At 36.5% G+C, this 20661-nt stretch overlaps 2 protein-coding genes across 2 annotated transcripts in view; both read left to right on the forward strand.

Moving 5' to 3' along the window:
• The window catches only part of LOC134806812 (uncharacterized), a 44521-nt gene extending 32022 nt beyond the window's left edge, over positions 1-12499 (forward strand). Inside the window, exons 4-9 of the mRNA XM_063780197.1 lie at positions 856-1139; positions 3234-3448; positions 4330-4474; positions 6785-7154; positions 8675-8866; positions 10367-12499. Coding sequence (XP_063636267.1) covers positions 856-1139; positions 3234-3448; positions 4330-4474; positions 6785-7154; positions 8675-8866; positions 10367-10503 — 1343 coding nt within the window. The 3' untranslated portion in view covers positions 10504-12499. The remainder of the gene's footprint in view (positions 1-855; positions 1140-3233; positions 3449-4329; positions 4475-6784; positions 7155-8674; positions 8867-10366) is intronic.
• LOC134806774 (uncharacterized) overlaps positions 1-15354 on the forward strand; it is a 123600-nt gene extending 108246 nt beyond the window's left edge. The window contains exon 4 of the transcript XR_010146555.1: positions 15339-15354. The gene's annotated coding sequence lies outside the window, so the exon portion shown is untranslated. The remainder of the gene's footprint in view (positions 1-15338) is intronic.
• Positions 15355-20661: the final 5307 nt, after the last annotated feature.

Below are 20661 nucleotides of genomic sequence, written 5' to 3' on the forward strand. Positions count from 1 at the left end.
TTTACACAATCTTTACAGTAGTGTGCCATATAAGGGGAGTTTATTTATACCAGAGTAAATTGAGTTAATCATTTCTAAAAGTAGGTTATAGACAGTCATGGTCTGTCGTGGGCGGCACTATCACCTGAGCCTTGAGCAAGTAAACAAACCAATTAGTCAGTCAAAAATGAACAACAAAGTCAGAATGACCGACCCCGCGGGGTCGATCAATAACGTCTTATATCGCGAGGAATATCGTCTTATAGAAAAGTTTCATATTATCTGGAAGAGATGGGTGTAGATGTTAAACTTCGATTAAAATGAATGGGCAATAACTGTACAGAATTGTACATTTTGCAGTTTTATAAGAATTAGTGCTAGGAAGTAAATAAGCCGGTTTTGAAAGATAATTTTTTTACTTCCAATAGGTATTATTTAAGCAAAATGAACAGTTAGGTAATTTTTAATAAATGTCAAGTAATGTAGAAGAATAAAAATAAAAGTTCGAATATGATTGATCGAAAGTTACAGTTTTCCCTTAATTTTCATTAACTCATTGACTGTTTGCATACAGTTTTTTTACTTCCAATAGGTATTATTTAAGCAAAATTAACAGTTAGGTAATTTTTAATAAATGTCAAGTAATGTAGAAGAATAAAAATAAAAGTTCGAATATGATCGATCGAGAGTTACAGTTTTCCCTTAATTTTCATTACCTCATTGACTGTTTGCATACAGAACTATAGGTATGTGTAAACTGTAAACTTTATTTTTAGTAGGTAGGTCAGGCCAGTAATGCGAATTTACACTAGAAACAGCCATAAAAATAAAATCCTGTCATCCATAAGTTTCAAATAACTGTTTTATGAATTCCAGGATTCGGTGTAGGGCTTGCGTCATCGTCGTCCTTCGTGTCCCTGAATCACTACTTCACCAAGAAGCGAGGCCAGGCCGTCGGCCTCTCCATGGCCGGCACGGGCTTCGGCCTCATGGTGATGCCGCAACTAGTCAAAATCCTGCTCGAGGAGTACGGGTTTCGGTGGACGGTGGTGATCCTCGGCGGCCTCGCCTTCCACGCCGTGCTGGGCTCCTGCCTTCTGCAGCCCGTCAAGCGGCATCTCAAGGAGGAACCGGTTGACTGCGAAATGCAGACTGTTAAGGTTGGTTTTATAGTGTTCAGTTTTAAAATATATTTTTATAAAATATGTACATATGCTAGTTTTAAGGTATTTATGTATGGGCCATTACTTGCCTGAAATAAAGATTTTCATTTTCATTACATATTACTTATGTACCGTCAAGTGTAAAAATATGGGTGTAGACCTATAGACAGACAACTTACTCCAAAATATGTCCCATAGTTCTTAATTCGCTGCCATACGAGCCATGGGACATATCTTTAAACTCTCGCGTTTTGTTGCGGGTCTACCGCGATATAATTTCACTAGACGGGCCCGCAGCTCCGCTCGCGTAAATGAAATAAAGAGTGTGTCAACCCTGCCAGGGTTCATAACGGTGATAGGGATTTCTTATTTGTACCCGTTATTTGGATAACTTATTACGCAAAATATCTGAAAAAAATTATGTGATTTGATAAAAGTCAAAATTATACTTTTTCATCTACGTAGTTATTTATTTAAAACTCGTTTCAACATAAAATTATTATTTATTTTTATAAGCCTAATTGTGAAAACGTTCATTAGATTAATTTCCGCCTTAAGACGAATATGGACGACCACCGCCCATAAATCGCCTTTTGGTACAAACGTACGTACTCCCCATTTCCCTTTCTGAATACTAACATTACTTACTACGGTTATGTGAATCCTGGCCTCCGAGAAAAGACAAAACAAAACACACCATTTTTTCTCGGTCTTGCGATAGCTCTCGCCAGTCCCCATGGCCGAGGATAAGCAGATCTCGAGCAACTACGTCGTTCCAGCGGTAGATACCTATGACGTCCAATTGGACGTCTCCCATTTCGTTGTCCCAAGTACGCTCTCGTCACGGCACGATCCTCTCCCATTCTCTTAAGTGTCCGAGCCAATGTAAGCTTAGCCACGTTTGTCTCTCAGTATTCCGCCAGTATATCGGAACACATCCTTATTTCTATAGCAACAGAGTTATATTACGATATTTGGCCGACTGCTGACTGTACGTTTGCTTATTTTCACCAGGTCGTTTCGCTCAAAAATATCTGAACATTTAAATTTTATCTACCTACATTATAACTTGCTATCAACTTTGTATTTTTGGCCCATCTCGGCAGCCCGGTCCCCGGACGAATTTGTTTGCCGAAGCTGTGAAAGTAAATCTGAATAACATAACTCAAAAAGAAATTTAAAATAACAAAATACAAATTACTATTGATATTGATAAGTCATTATCAGTCATTATATGGCATGTCACTCGTATGGGCATAAACTAAGGTAAAAGGTTGAGGTTGACATCACTTTTTATTTTACTTCGAGTAAAAAAGGCCGAAATCACTGCATACCAACATAACAAACATAATTTTGGTTATTTGAAGTTCGAAACGAAATCAACCGAGAGTTTCCGAAAATAGCCGATAGTCGTAAAATGAAGAATGTTATGAAAATTTCTTTTGCTTATTGTAAATTAAATACGCATCGAAAGCGATAGTTTTTATGCTCTAGTTATATTCTCATACTTAGATAATAGATTAGAACAGTTTTTTCTTATCATACGTGCGTCGTATTTGAGAAACGTGTCAAAAACTTTTTTAGAAATTTGTAAGGCGCCATCTCGCTTCTTCCCTCGTTTTTTATCCCGTTCTGGTTTTTCAATTTTATATATATGATGATGATTGTTGTCACGGAAAGACACACAGTCTTTCCGTGACCACAGCTGGTGCAACTCAGCTGAAACGTCGGAATTAAAGGTAAAACAATGAAATTATATCGCGGTAGACCCGTTTGTGTAATTAAATATGTGTATAAAACGCGAGAGTTTAAAGAGTTTTAAGGTAAAACAATGAAATTATATCGCGGTAGACCCGTTTGTGTAATTAAATATTTATAAATAACTGCTTTGTAGGCCAATTATTGATCTAGCTTGATAAGTTATTTAAATATTATGCACGTAATACATATGTAATATATGTATACTATTATCCCAAAGAGATCGGTTGAGATGCGACTAGACAGGAAAAATAAACTATCCATGCCTCGTCTCTTACACCTCACTACATAATGTTTAGTTTTAATTTACCGGCGATATACCTCTCGTTTCAGGAGATGGAGTGTATATTGGAGAGCGACGAGGAGGAGGTGGACAAGTTCGAGATCAACCCGCTGGTGGCGCACCCCATGCCGAAGCTGACGACGCAGCGCTCGCACGCCAACATGAACGCCAACCACCCCTCCGTGCGCACCGTCGGCATGCCGCGCGCCGCCACCGCCGACAAGCCGCTGCAGGACTTCGACAAGAAGGACAAACTAGGCTTAAGGTACACGACGCCATAGGGCTGATTAAGATTTAGATTTAGTTACATTGCGGACTGTTGGTTACGGCCAATTCAACCGACCGATCAAAACCCGCAATGTAATGAAACTCGCATGCGAGTTCTCGCATCGTCTAAATGAGCCCATACGGACCGTGCGCGTCCGAGGGTTGGCCATCGCGGGGGCTGAAGAAAGTGCTACCATCTACCGTTCTCGTACGTTTTTTGTGCATAGTAGGTTCTGTCATCCTTGTGGGGTACATCGGAAGCGTAAAATTCACATTTACGCCTCGCGCCAAAAATCAGACGGGTCCTATGCTTTCCCCTATAGTTCATGCACGCTCCCTATACTACGGATATTGTTTCAGTATCTATGTGCGCCAACCGGTACGAATGGAGGTCCAAGGGGGAGGCCTATGTTCAGCAGTGGACGTATTATGGCTGAGATGATGATGATGATCTATGTGCGCACGTCCTGTTTGTATAAGCATCGATGTGCGTGTAAGCTTCTTAGGGCAGTCGGTTGAAAATATTTTGACGTAACCATGGCAACGAGGTACAAGAAAAAGCTATTGTTATAGTTATTTACTTGAAATTGACAAACGCCCGCACTTGGCACAATACATACACCGGCATTTTGAACTTTCCGTCATCGCGTTGCTAACCGAATTGATTCAAAGATTAAATAAACTTTCAGGCTAGTGCCGCGGGGAGAGGTAATTGCATTCAGGGCGTACACCGCGCCCCGAATGGAAATAATAAACACAAATAAATGAATTTAACAGGATTTAAACCCGTGACGCTTCGTAGGCGGGTCAACACCGACTAGGCTAGGACGCCGTGAAACTAGTTACTATATTTAATTAATCAATTCTTGTTGTGTATAGCTTGAACACATCGCTGTCGGTGGCGGCCATGCCGCGCGTGACGTCGGCGGCCAACATGAGCGAGGTGCGCCGGCGCAAGGTGTCCGTCATCTCGAACATCTCCAACATGGACTTCACCGGCAGCTACCTGCAGCTCTATCTCGATGTAGGTCGTGATCTTTTCTCACTATCATACAATACAATACTCTTTATTGCACACCTCGCATATACGTTGTTTACAATAAATGTACAGTAACATAAATAAATACAATAGAGGTAACAACAGGCGGTCTTATCGCTTAAGAGCGATCTCTTCCAGACAACCTTTGGGTATTGGAGGCTATAGAATTAGAATATACGATAGGGGGCGCAAAAAAAAAAAATGAAAAGTCAAATTGAATATAAAACAACACAAAACATTAATATAGATAAACATACTTATACGTATCATACTACCAAACATTCACCTTATTACCTAAATACACGTGTGAAGTATAAGACATTGTGGTTTAAATTTGACGGCTAATTTAGGTGGCGCTGTACGGCTCTGTACAGTATGCGGTCTCTCTGGTTGTTAAAAGTTGACTTTTTACAATTTTACTAGTATTGCGCCTTTTATGGTTCGTTTTTTTAGCATTAGCAAGAAGGTAAGCGATCTTGACATGTGTATTAATTGAAAAACGCTTTTTAAAAATCAGTAACTATTACTTATGACTTATGAAAGCAGAAGAATATAAATGATCGTATTAGATTTATAATTGTTACATATCTGCCGTGACTTATTTTTAAAACGTGTTTTTCAATTAAAAGACATCAGTATCGTTTACCTTTTTTCTAATGCTACAAAAACGAACTATACCTACACGTGTGAAGTATAAGACATTGTGCTTTAAATTTGACGGCTAATTTAGGTGGCGCTGTACGGCTCCGTACAGTATGCGGCCTCTCTGGTTGTTAAAAGTTGACTTTTTACAATTTTACTGGTATTGCGCCTTCTAGTTTGGCTGTCAAACTCGGTGGCACGATTTTCTCTTCCTCAATGAAAAACACTTTGATACTATTGAATGTATCCGGCCGTGATAGTCAATAAATGCGGGTAAAATCATATTTACAAAAAACAAAATTAAATCATGTGGCGTAAGAGCATAGTTAGTTTTGCTCGGGATAAGAGAAACAGTATGAGGATTCCCTAAAAGTGTTTCTTGCCCCAGTGTTTTCTGTTTTCTCACCCAATGAGGGGCAAATCATTTGATTTTGGTTGTTATTAATAAATTTATTTATCACTTTGATAAGAGTTTAATATAACTTGTTGTAGTCTTGCATTCTGGATCGCTTTTCAAAAGTACTATCACAATAGACCTGTTGCAAGTAACAAAGAATCACGGAAATAATGGTTTCAAAGAAACATATATGTTAATATGATTAAAAAAAATGGCCCAATCTCAGTATAAACTGAAGGATTATTAATATATTCAATAAAATAAAACTGCAAAATTCTCCAATCAGCCATTATTACTGAAACGCCAATCAGAAGGGTTCTAAACAGTGACGTCATCAATCCATAACATTTCATTTCTTAGAGCAACATAGACAACCTCATTGACCGAAATCCATACGTTCTCACCAAAGAGTTCGAAGGTGCAAAAAAAATGTTATTTCGCCACTAAACATTTATTACGCCCAAAAAATATTATTACACGATATAAAGGAGATATCTATTTGTTATTATCTAAATAAAATGCTAAATAATACGATATTTCACCAACAAACTATTTAATTATTTGGCTGAATGGAACTATCATTGCCATGTTGGCTGTCGTAACTAGAAAAAATGAAAAATGAAAAAGTAAAACCGGCGGCGCTCGGTGATTTTCACTCAAAATTTACATGTATCTAAATAATTCATCTTAAATCAGTGATAAATTTTTGTAATGTATTTATCATCCCTAATCGTAATATATGGTGCTGAATTAACAATATCATTCGGATTAAAGGGAAATTCGTAACTGTAAGTATGTAAACAATGTCTACCACCCTACCACCAACTAAATGGTGACGTCACAAATGTCGTGCGAGGCGTTTTCGCGCGAGTTTTTAAACTAGCTATAATAAAATGCAATTATTTATGTTAAATCTTATGAGTATAGCTGAAATATTGTGTTTTTCGGAACCAATACAAGTGTACCGACAATAATAAAAGGGATTTCAATATTTGTCATCAGGCCTATTAGCTGGCTTTAATCTGTATTAAGCCCGTATGCTGAACATTATAATTTATAGTATTAGGGCTCATTTAAACGGTGCGAGAAGTCGCATGCGAGTTTCATTACATTGCGGTATTTAATCGGTCGGTTGAATTGGACGTAACCAACAGTCCGCAATGTAACTACAATCGCATGCGAGTTCGCGCGCCGTCTAAATCAGCCCTTATACTGTGTCACGCACTAGCTTATAATGTTTTTTTTTTTCATTTCAGACAGCTGACGAAGATGCCATACAAATGAAAACTTTTAAAAAATCAGAGCCAGAAGAGGAGAAAAAGAAAGGCTTCTTAAGAAAGTTCATAGATTTAATGGACTTAGATTTACTGAAAGACTGGTCGTTTTTGAACCTTTTACTGGGGCTCTCGCTGTTTTGGAGCGGGGAACTGCAGTTTAGAATGTTGACGCCCTTCTTCATCAGAGACTTGGGCTACAACATGGAGGATACTGCGTTTTGCCTGTCTATGACCGCCATCACTGATATTTTGGTGCGATTAATATTGCCCCCTATTTTTGACAGGACAACTATATCCAAGAAAATGATATTTTTCGTATCAGCTTTCTTTTTGGCGGCTACGAGATCAGGTTAGTAATATGCATATTGATATTAATAATAATAGATGGCACATCTGTGTTTCTATTTGTTTTGCTAGACTCGGCGAAGGCACTTGCCGTGTCCCCAGATTAACGAATGCTACCAGTGAAAACAAAAACGAACAGGACTTTCTTCCTTAATTTATACATAAATTAATCCTTCTTAGCGTTTCGATTTCCACTGATGTGATATCGCGGCAACAATGATATAAAAAATCTTTTCTAAAAGCTGATTTAGACGGCGCGCGAACTCGTATACGATTTTAGTTACATTAAAGGACTATTGGTTACATCCAATTCAGCCGACCAATTAAATACCGCAATATAATGAAACTCGCATGCGAGTTCTCGCACCGTCTAAATGAGCCTTAAATTTAAAACTTCAAGGTCGCTTTTTGGTTAGCAAATCAAAATCCCATGGAGTTAGATGAGCTAAAGTAACAATTAAAAAGTGCTGGCCAAGTCTTAGACACTAGAGTTGTCGAGTTATTTATACACTATCAGAAACCTCGAGCCTCAGGTTAACAACTACTCGCGTATGAAATTATCTGTGCGATATCACATCTGTGGGACTTAAAAGATAACTTTCGCGGGACTCGACGGATTAAAACAGAGAATAGTTACGTAGAGGATATTTTAGGATATTTCAAGCACAGGCAATTAATTTAATTTCAGTAAAATTTCGTATGCTGTCACAGTAACAATCAATATGAAAGTCGCTAGGGACCTCATACTATCACGACGACCGGTCTGGCCTAGAGGGTAGTGACTCTGCCTGCGTAGCCGATGGTCCTGGGTTCGAATCCCGGTAAGGGCAAATTTGTGTGATGAACACAGATATTTGTTCCTGAGTCATGGTTGTTTTCTATGTATATAAGTATGTATTTATCTATATAAATATGTTTATATCGTCGCCTACTACCCATAGTACAAGCTATGCTTAGTTTGGGGCTAGGTCGATCTGTGTAAGATGTCCCCAATATAAAAAAAAACTATCACTGTGACGAGGTACGAAATGGTACTAAATAGTTATTTGTTTTACAAGGGGGCAAAGTTGTTGTTTAACCGCTCGTGCTAATATTGATACCCGAGCAAGCGAAAGATTCCAAAATTGAACCACGAGCGTAGCTAGTGGTTCGAAAAATGGAATCTTGAGCGTTGCGAGGGTTTCAAAGCACGAGGGTTAAACAAAATTTGCCCCCGAGTGAAACACAAAATTTTTCACCACACCAACCCGAAGCAAATATTAAATGTAAAATATCAAACAAAATCGAACCAAATCAAATTCAAATGAATGTTATTAAATATTTATCATCCAAAATCATCATTTAAAAGTCAATTCTACCAGCAAACATAAGAAAATAACCCAAAATTTGCATTTGATTACTTTGCCTCACATGTGAATTACTGATAGCAAAGTGCAACTATCCGTTTTTGAAGTGCAAAGTAAGTCTTTCCGAGCTGGTGTGGTGAAAATTAAATTCCTTGACCGTACGTCTTTTTATACGCAGTGCTCGCGGAGCAGCGGGAATGGGTGCCGCTGATGATCTGGCTGTCCATCTGCGGGTTCTTCCGTGGCATGTGCCTGAGCAACTTCACACTGACCATCTCCGAGTACTGCCCGCTCGAGAAGCTGCCCGCCGCCTTCGGCCTGCACATGGTCGGCAAGGGCGTCTTCGTCGTCATCATTGGACCTATTATTGGTGAGTCATTTTTGGAGATTATTGGCGTTCTACCGCCATATTCTCGGCAATTATTTAAAAAATCCAAAACCGTTAATATAAAAATAAATCTCATATTTTTATAACAAAATGGTATTAAACTCGTATTTCTTATGGTAGAAACTAAATAAATAACATACTTTCATAATTTAAATTTGATAGATGGAACTACCCTATTGAACCTTAATCGTCTAATATTATTAATTTTTTTATGTACCGAAATATAGACGTCATACATTTTTATGGTTAACTTTATAGCTATAAATCCATTTAAAATTCATCCAAATTATAAATTTGATTGAGGTTGTCTCTTTGATTAAGCTAGTAAATAGTTTGTAGGTACCCCGGTTATTTTTTTCCTTATCTTATAGTCTTGATGGATGGAGCCATTTCAGCTTAGACATATAATAAGGTGTTGCAAAGTAATACAAACTTCTTCCTTTACCTATGTACATTTTTAGTTCTCGGTTTGCAACCAACTTTAATTAATTGAACAATTATCAATTAAAACACCCACTTAGTCAATTTAAAAGAATTGCAATATTTTCCTGGCTTGTGGTACAATGTCATTTTCTTTCATAGCTCGGCTGAGTGATGATGACATAATTGTAAGGCGGTTTTCCTTTTTCCAAGAAGTCCTACCATTATTTATAGCTAGCGTGACTAGTCTCGTAACTGAGACCCTATTATCGATTAGCAAAGTGGACGCTGAACAGTAAAGGGAAATAAGTCATAATAAGCGGAAGAGGCTCGGAAAATTCTACTCAATTACAAGAAATCTTCAAATAAGGTTATCGTTATTCAGATTTCTTATAACATTATTCGTTTATGAATTATCTTAACTAATACAGTAGTGTATATTTTAATGAATGAAATGTATATTTTAATGAATGAAATGTATATTTTAATGAATGAAATGAGTGTATAAACCTTTCCTATCGTATTTTTGCGGAAACGTACAAACGTGTAATGCTATTTCAGTCAGTCTCAGTACTAAACTAGGGACCCGCCCCGGCTTTGCACGGGTGACCCAAAACCTTAACAAATTATACACCTGAACCTTGCTCAAGAATCACTCTATTGATAGGTGAAAACCGCATGAAAATCCGTTCAGTAGTTTTTGAGTTTATCGCGAACATACATACACACAGACAGACGCGGCCGGGGATTCTGTTTTATAAGATGTAGTGAAGTACTGAGGTTGACTGAAGTAGCATGACAAATACGAACGATACCAAGAAAATACGATGTAAGGAATCTTATACCTTTAAACGAGCAATTCTTGTATGTTTATTTATTTATATATTTCGGGGATCTCGGAAACTGCTCTAACGATTTCGATTAAATTTGCTATATGGGGGTTTTCGGGGGCGAAAAATTGATCTAGCTAGGTGTTATCTCTGGGAAAACGCGCTTTTTTGAGTTTATATACTTACGTTTTCCGAGCAAGTACCTAATGAGGTCGTTTTGTTTGTTGTGCAGGTTTCGTCCGCGACTACTCGGGCAGCTTCGCTCTGTGCATTCACGTGCAGAACGCGTTAATCATGTCGTGCGTGGTGGTGTGGGGCGTGGAGTACGCGCTGGCCTTCACGCGCCGCCGCAAGGTCGTGCAGATCTAGTGTGTCCCGTGTGTCTCTCGTCTGTCGTCGTCTGCACTCTGCTAACCCGGAGGCCATGCTCGCACGCACCGAGCGTGCGCCGTGTGCCGTGCACCGAGTACCGTGACCGTCCACCGTGTACTCTGACGCCAACCGCCATACATTGGTCAAAAGTTGTTTTGTGGCCGTCGTCGGGGTTTAAGGGTGGATTGTAAAAAATAATTAAGTACCGTAATCAGTGTTATGTGAATTGATCCCGTTGTTTTACGAAAATTAAGCCGTTATTATAAGTTACATGCGTGTAAGTGTCTTGGCGTATGCCGTAAATTTAAATGTCTATAAAATAAGTACAATACAGTACAATTTATAGTTTTCTTTAAAACAATGGAATCAATGAACGTTACACTAATAACAATCCTTAACTGTTTTTTAATTTTCCTTTATGCGGTCGTTATAACTATTTTACTGTACTTTTATACAAATCAGTCAGGACGTTTTAATTTAATTTAAACGAATGAAATTTCCTCTTAGCCGATCATGACTTTTTCAATATTTTGATATTATTTTCTTGCCTAGTTTAACTTTTAGACGGTCAACCGCGACCACAGTATGTTTCGGTCGATGCCAATTATATAATCGATGATAATATATTTATGTTTTGACGATTTATTAATTATATCAAATTGTGCTACTCGTAGCTTCTCTAGCAGAATGACAAAGCGATTAACTGTTTTAGCGTTAAGATTTTTTTGTTATGTCGATACTTTGTATAAGTAATTTAGATTTTAAGTGTTGTTACGGTGCTAGATTTCAGACACTATAATTTTAGTCCCTGAGAGCTAATAAGTAAATATTGATACTTAGCATTTGTTGGGGACTATAATGCGGTATATTACACAGGCTGCGATCGGAATGAGGATAAAATACACAGACTTACCATAAATTTAGGTTATTATTAAATAAATTAGTATATCTTATTGGCCCTAGAAATGCTAAACCACGTTTATCATTGTATAGTATCAGTTCGGTGTAAATTATAGATTTTCTACTTTAAACGGGTATGGATATGGTTGTTATAATAGATCAGTGTTATTTTTAATACAATTTATCTAAAGCAACATACTCCAAACTGGTACCCAGCCGAACAGAAACATTACAATAAAACCATGGCAGGGTTTTTGGCATTTCTGGAATCACCCAGAACTTAATAATTCTTTGGCGAACATAAGAACTGTAATTCACGGTGACAGCCAACTTTTCACCTTATGATCGCTGCACCCAGTACTAACTGTAATTATATTGACTTGATTTGTATGAGTCTGAAAACTTGTTCCTTCCTTATTATTCTATTACTTTCCAGTGAATAGAAGATGACTTATTTTAAAACTGACGCGTGATCGTGTGAAGAGTGTTACTGATAGCTATTACCAGACAATACAAACATTGTAACATAAAAGGATTCGGAACTTTGACATATATTTTTATGTTACGTTGTATGAAAATGAATGTAAGACATACATTTTCGGTTGGCAGTACTTAAGGACAGTTCCAATATTTATATAAATATTTTAGCAAAACGTTACATGTCAAATGGTTCTAACTGATGTTACATTTGTGTGCCTGTTTGGTCGGTCGATCACGTAGCACGTGATTTTCATTACATTGCGGTATTTGGTTGATCGACTGAATTTATTGTACGCTGTAGGAAGCAGTGTATATGTCGTAGTCAGATCGTATAATCTGCCGTATTACATTAAGGCTAGCCGTTTTCAAAAACAGGGGCGTTTTGAAATGCGGCGGTTCGACGATTAGCCGAATTGTCATTGCGATGCGTTCTTCAATAAGGCGGCCAACGTGCTAAACGTTGGCCGCCTCGTGCTACTATTTAAATTGTACAGTGACCAGTTCTTTCGGTCGCCTACGTAACCGGAGTTTGACAATGTTTGCAATTTAATTTATTTTTACCATGGTCCCACCGCACTACATGTGTTTGTTTTCCAAAACATTTCCCTCACAACTTAAATAGACGGAGCCCCGCTTAGCGGGGCTCCTATTTCTGGGCGGTTTGCCCTTCGGGCATCTGAAGCTACCTAACGAACCTAACCTACTTACCTACCTACGCTTTTTTCCCTAAAGTGTAATTAATGTTTTCACGGACGTCTCACTAAATCAATAGGTAGGTAGGTTAGGTTCGTTAGGTAGCTTCAGATGCCCGAAGGCAAACCGCTCAGAAATAGGAGCCCCGCTAAGCGGGGCTCCGTCTAGTTAAGTTGCGAAGGAAATGTTTTTTTAAAAGAAACAGTCCGACGAACTCCAGATTTTATGGACACCCCAGCGTTTGTCATAGTTTGTTGTTGTTATGTCAGGCAGCGCCACGAGTTTTAAAAATGAGAACTAAAAACTGTCAAAGCGGCGGCTAATGACTCGCTGTATTACATTACGGCTAATACATTCCAGTGTTGAAGAACGTATGGCGCCGAATACATTCCGGCGGATTCTCATTCAACCGCATTCTTTCCGGCTAATCGTTGAACCGCCGCATTTCAAAACGCCCCTGTTTTTGAAAACGGCTAGCCGTAATGTAATACGGCGGATTATACGATCCGACTGCGACATATACATCCAATATTGCATGCATGCCTAACTGGGGCTATAGCTTCGAAGCCGATTTCTATTAGAGTCCGGTTATAACTACATAATATATAAATAGACATCGATCTCTTTGACATGACTACATCAATGGTCACAAATTTAATGACAAATCCAGTGAACTTATCATGACATAGGATGACATTCATGAACAAGGAACGGAACTTTGGTACGGAGGATATAGTTTTTATAGTTTAATCTTCTTCTTCCTCGCGTTATCACAGCATTTTGCCACGGCTCATGGGAGCCTGGCGTCCGCTTGACAACTACGTTTTTATAGTTATATAGCTATATATTAATATAGCAAGATTTAAAAAGGCGATTCTAAATTTAGGTACGTTATTAGTCTAGATAGATAGTGATGACATTTATAGTTCGTTTTTTTAGCATTAGAAAAAGACTACGCGATCTGGGCGTGTCTTTTAATTGAAAACGCTTTTTAAAAATCAGTTATTATTGCTTAAGGGGGAGGCCTATGTTCAGCAGTGGACGTCTTATGGCTGAGATGATGATGATGATGATGATACATATATACGTCAATTATGTAATTCACACCAAACTTTCGCTCCGTTTCCATAACACGATAACATCCATGCAACACATCGTACCTAAGTAATGTTGTAGGCTTATAATTGATATCGAAATCAATTTCCAAACATTAGTATTAAACTTCGTCTAGCTAACTATTATGCTGTAGGGAGTGAAGGGCTAACCAAACTTACCGTCAGGTTGTTACTATGTTAACAGTAACACTAGTTAATAAGTAAATAACGTTTTATAACATGGTGTCATGAGTTCGTTTGTGCTAGCCATTCATGCGTTAAATACATGAATTTAAATTGAAACCTCTTTAGATATTTTTCTAATAATCATATTTTTAGATGGCTGTTTATAGTTTTGAAGGGTTTTTTTAGGTGTGTAAATTCAGAAAACAAGTAGTTTATTGAATAGTGAGACTTGATATCAAAGACGCTATTAAATTATTAGCTGTAGCGCATTTATTGTATCGTATTATGGAACCTGAATTTATTATATTGAAGCAGATTATACACTTGTACATCTATACTGACTGAGAGCAGTGAAATTTACCCTCGCCTATTTAAATATAATTTAGTCTGACATAAATGTGTACTTAGTAAACTTAAATAAAACAAAGGTTTGGGAGTTGTAAGTTGGTGGGTTAGGCCGTCGTCTTTGCCACATGTGAACACAGGGAAATAAGTAACCTTAGAGTAACTCATAGATGAAAACCCATTTACAATATTTTTTAAGCGAGTTTTGGGAAAACTTATTTGTGACAAGATTTAAGCTTAATAATTAACAATTAATAACCTTACCTCCCATACAACTTATTATTTATTAAGTAAGGAAACTAATGTGTCGAGTGAGCACTCTAACCTTTATTATTTCGCTATGATGTGTAATAAATGTGACGTTACTCAAACATAATTGTAGCTTTCCATAAAATAAATCCTTATGCTTCATGTGCAATAAGGACCTTTTTATCAAATTTCTGTTGGAATTTCAAATGGAAAGGACTTTATTGTACTTGAAGCATAAGGTCCCTTCTGTGATGGAGAGCCACAATTGTTCTGTAAAGATATCAAGCATATGTCAAATTAATAATCAAATTGTGTGATAAATTGAATTTGAACACACTTTCCTTTTTATAACTATTTAATGAAAGATGTCTTTACACGGGATTAATGACATTACTTGACTTCATACAGATAGAAAATGAGGCAAAAAGGACACAGATAAAACGTAGCAATAACGACGGTCTAATTAACTCTCTATGGTCTATGTACAACGGTAAATCAATTGCTGTATTATGTTTAAAAGTATATAATATAATGTTTTGTTAACTTTTACTCATGTAATAGAGATAATTGAGCTTGTCTTCCAAATTTCCTTAAACACTGTCTGTGTAGGTATATACTTTTAATGTAAGCGTTTATACTGTGTAAGTACATCATGAATTTACATTTCTTAATCCAAAGGTACTTAACGCGTTCGTAAATATGGACATTAAAAATCATTTATATCTACAAGAACTTGACAAATCGGACTCGTACGAAATATCGTGATGATTACGTTTTTCATATAAAATTAAATCGAATAAAGTACCTACTTATGTACCTGTGTACTTTATAAATATCTTATATATCGGCTATATTTTGTTTAGCGACACGGTGTAATTCTAATAGAAATAAGTACTTAAAGCAAATTATACTACGAAGTGCCATTGTGAAATTTAAAAGTACATCTTTCTATTGAAAATATATGTGCCAAATTGAATGGGACGCCTTTACATAATCGTGTTTCATGTTGTCTATTGTGTATGTGTGCGTAACTCTGCTTTATTTTGATCAATTGGGCATTTCTTGATTACTTATCCACTGATAAGGTATGTATGGTACATATCTGACCATGATCAATGCTGATAGAATGATTAGGGGAATCGGTAGATTGTTTAATTGAAAGAATCCGGACCCGTAACTCTAGGACGGTATTCGAGGACGAAAATGGATAAACGCTAAGAGAAATATTATTGTAATTGCCAATTTTCATCTGCATGAGTAGGTACCTAGGGGTGGCAACTGGCAATTGTACCTATTGGGGTCCGTAGTTTGGTTCCATTCATTTCATGTATCGTTCTGGACGTGTCGCATTCGGCTCTACGCTTCGGATTTACAGATGGTAAACTTGCGTTGATTATGAATGTTTGTTTAATCGTTATTGGAACAGTAACCTGTTTTTAACAATGACGTTAAAAAAATATATTTTTTAAACGATGATTTGCTCTCCAAAGGAAAGGGGCAATAAGTAAAGAAAACACCTACTCTTTTCCTTTGAGCGGCAATTCATTTTATGTTGTGTGACGTGTACGGTGCAAATTGTTAGTTAATTTTTAAGTTTTCATCTGTAACATGAAAATTTGTAGCAAATATTTTATAGGTAAAAACATGCAAAAAGACAACGGAATAAAACTATATCAGGTTACCCAAATAATTTGTTTTATTTTTGTATCGTTATTGTACCGTTAGTGGTAAGTAACCGACCATTTTTTTTGGGTTATTCCCACTAGTTACTACCAAGTTCTTACCAGTGGTAACTACTGGGAATTTTTTTCCCACCTTTTACCACTGGTAACTACTGGGAATTTTTATTCCCAGTAGTTACCACTGGTAAAAGGTGGGATTTTTTTTTCCCAGTAGTTACCACCAAAATATTGTTAGAATTCAATACTAATAAAAACAGTATAAATAATAAGTATAGTATAAATGTAGCGTGCTGTAATATGTACATAATTATGTGTCAGTTAGTGATTCAGTAAACTGCTTTAAAGTGTTCAAAAATATTAATATTAAGTAGCTGTAAATAATAAAACGAATTCAGTTCTGTCGGTTTTTGACTGATTTGTTTGTTCGTTTGTATAAATATGTAATTCAATTTACAGTTAATAAGATAAATTGTATCCGGATAATAAGTTAATTTCTACTTAACTAGAATGAGACCCTTCTACATATTTTAGTTTTTACACTTATGCCGGTAAAACTGTTTTAATATTTTTGATCACTTTTAAAGCAGTTTACTGAATCACTAACTGACACATAATTATTTATAACAGCACGCTACATTTATACTATACTATTTATACTGTTTTTATTAGTATTGAATTCTAACAATATTTTGGTCTACTGGGAATTTTTATTCCCAGTAGTTACCGGTGGTAAAAGGTGGGAATTTGTGTTGAATTCCCACCTTTTACCAGTGGTAACTACCCAAAAAAGGGTTATTCCCACTAGTTACCACCAAGTTCTTACCAGTGGTAAGTACTGGGAATTTTTTTCCCACCTTTTACCACTGGTAACTACTGGGAAAAAAAATCCCACTAGTTACCACCAACTCGGCTTGGTGCTAACTACTGGGAATTTTTATTCCCAGTAGTTACCACTGGTAAAAGGTGGGAATTTGTTTTCCCAGTAGTTACCACCAAAATATTGTTAGAATTCAATACTAATAAAAACAGTATAAATAGTATAGTATATTCGCTACATTTGTAGCGTGCTGTAATAAATAATTATGTGTCAGTTAGTGATTCAGTAAACTGCTTTAAAAGTGATCAAAAATATTAAAATAGTTTTACCGGTATAGGTGTAAAAATTAGAATAGAAGTCATTCTAGTTAAGTAGAAATTAACTTACTATCCGGATTATATTTATCTTATTAACTGTAAATTGAATTACATATTTATACAAACGAACAAACAAATCAGTCAAAAACCGACAGGACTGATTTCGTTTTATCATTTACAGCTACTTCATTTCGTTCTATTCTATTACAATAACACGACGCAGAGCTGGAATATGTAGGTATTCATAATTTGTAGTCAGGCTAAATAAGTACCTACAGGGCATGGTTGTTATTAAAACTGCTTAGGGCGCGCTTCGGATGAACTGATTGCTCGGACTAACCAGCATAGGCTCGCATTCCAATTACGCTCGGGTAGTACATCGCTCGGTCATGTTACGTTGGCACGATTGCTCAAACACCCACGCTAGCGGGATGGTAATAACACTCTACCAGAGGGGCATCAGGTACTATTCGTACACTTCTTTTTATGTATTTAACTTTTATTCTTTTGGAAAATGTGTTTATTGGAAGAACGTGTAAGCAAACAAAAGTGTAATTAAAATGTCATAAAACAACCTTAAACTAGTGGCTCTGTGAGCTGTAGACCTCGCGAGCATAGCTTATTGGGACCGTGCACGATGACAGCTCCACACAGCGGTTTGATCAATCAACAATACGAAATTTTTAATTTAATAAAAAAAACGAAGTTTATGTGAAAAAAAAACACAAAAAGTTATCTTACCCCGGGATCGAACCGAGACTTTCTGTGTGCAAACAAAATAAGCGAATGTTTGCAAAATGCGCCATGATAGTTCTTAGCTAAGCTGACGAAATTCGGATACTCATTCTCGAGTAAAAACTAAATATCTAAATACCGTCTAAACCAGGAATACAATTCTTTGCCAATTACTATGTAAACATGTCTCAAAAAGAAAATACTCTTATGATATCGATACGACTATTTGTTTAAGCGCGAGGTATCACGACTCCTCCATTTTAAAAAAAATCCAAAAACCGGATCGATAAAAAAGAATTATTTACTCATAAATTCTGGTCACAAAATTTCACAAAAATTGGTTAAGAATTGTGACCTGTAGAGGAGAACATCCGGACAGACATACAAAAGCAAAATGCCCGAGTCGAAACGTAGACCTTCGCTACGCTTCGGTCAATTAAGTACGACGAAGGGGTAAGAGGGCGTCAGGCTAAAATCATAAAAAGAGTAAAATAATAATTATACTGCACTTTATCTGATTCTGATGGCGATGGCGTACGAATGCGAACGACTATAAAACCTGGTAGAGTTGGGTATGTGAATGTGATCTTGCAATTAAATTTGGTATAGATTTTTTAAGTTTTCTTAATATTTATCACGGTAAAGTAAGAAACAATGTAGGACCCTAATACCTTATGCATATTTGATTAGTTACAACTTTGATTGGTTTATTGCAATATAAGTATGAATAATATCGGTACCTATGCCTTGTAATTGCAAAACAATCGTTTAGTTCTTAAATATATTTTGTGTTGTTTTTAATAAATACCACGAGTGGAAAAAGGCCGAACCGAGTGTGGCGCACACCGCGCACCCTTTTGTTCTTAACCGCCGTGTCCGACCCTTGCGAAATATTCATTGTTCGGCATAACTGCCAGCTCCGATGACCGATAACAATGGTATTGGTTGACATAATCTGATAATTATATTTACCTATCGGGTGGCATGTGAGCTAAACAGAAAGCTCACGGATCGTGGTAGTTTTTGTCATTGTCTTATGCCAACATTAGGATTAACCAAGATGCGATGAGAGTTGTGGTGCAGAGGGAACCTTAATTAGATAGCTTGGATATTATTATTACTTACATATTTGCCACCACTAGTTCTTCCTATAAACATATTTTCCAAAAGAATAAAAGTTAAATACATAAAAAGAAGTGTACGAATAGTACCTGATGCCCCTCTGGTAGAGTGTTATTACCATCCCGCTAGCGTGGGTGTTTAAGCAATCGTGCCAACCAGCGTAACATGACCGAGCGATGTACTACCCGAGCGTAATTGGAATGCGAGCCTATGCTGGTTAGTCCGAGCAGTCAGTCCATCCGAAGCGCGCCCTAAGCAGTTTTAATAACAACCATGCCCTGTAGGTACTTATTTAGCCTGACTACAAATTATGAATACCTACATATTCCAGCTCTGCGTCGTGTTATTGTAATAGAATAGAACGAAATGAAGTAGCTGTAAATAATAAAACGGAATCAGTCCTGTCGGTTTTTGACTGATTTGTTTGTTCGTTTGTATAAATATGTAATTCAATTTACAGTTAATAAGATAAATATAATCCGGATAGTAAGTTAATTTCTACTTAACTAGAATGACTTCTATTTTAATTTTTACACTTATACCGGTAAAACTGTTTTAATATTTTTGATCACTTTTAAAGCAGTTTACTGAATCACTAACTGACACATAATTATTTATTACAGCACGCTACATTTATACTATACTATTTATACTGTTTTTATTAGTATTGAATTCTAACAATATTTTGGTGGTAACTACTGGGAATAAAAATTCCCAGTAGTTACCACCAAGCCGAGTTGGTGGTAACTAGTGGGATTTTTTTTCCTAGTAGTTACCAGTGGTAAAAGGTGGGAAAAAAAATCCCAGTACTTACCACTGGTAAGAACTTGGTGGTAACTAGTGGGAATAACCCTTTTTTGGGTAGTTACCACTGGTAAAAGGTGGGAATTCAACACAAATTCCCACCTTTTACCGGGAATTTTTATTCCCAGTAGTTACCACTGGTAAAAGGTGGGAATTTTTTTTCCCAGTAGTTACCACCAAAATATTGTTAGAATTCAATACTAATAAAAACTGTATAAATAGTATAGTATAAATGTAGCGTGCTGTAAGTATAATAAATAATTATGTGTCAGTTAGTGATTCAGTAAACTGCTTTAAAAGTGATCAAAAATATTAAAACAGTTTTACCGGCATAAGTGTAAAAACTAAAATATGTAGAAGAGTCTCATTCTAGTTAAGTAGAAATTAACATATTATCCGGATACAATTTATCTTATTAACTGTAAATTGAATTACATATTTATACAAACGAACAAACAAATCAGTCAAAAACCGACAGAACTGAATTCGTTTTATTATTTACAGCTACTTAATATTAATATTTTTGATCACTTTTAAAGCAGTTTACTGAATCACTAACTGACACATACTTATGTACATATTACAGCACGCTACATTTATACTATACTTACTATTTATACTGTTTTTATTAGTATTGAATTCTAACAATATTTTGGTGGTAACTACTGGGAAAAAAATTCCCACCTTTTACCAGTGGTAACTACTGGGAATAAAAATTCCCAGTAGTTACC

Source organism: Cydia splendana, chromosome 3 (genome assembly GCF_910591565.1).
Source record: "Cydia splendana chromosome 3, ilCydSple1.2, whole genome shotgun sequence".
Classification (NCBI taxonomy): domain Eukaryota; kingdom Metazoa; phylum Arthropoda; class Insecta; order Lepidoptera; family Tortricidae; genus Cydia; species Cydia splendana.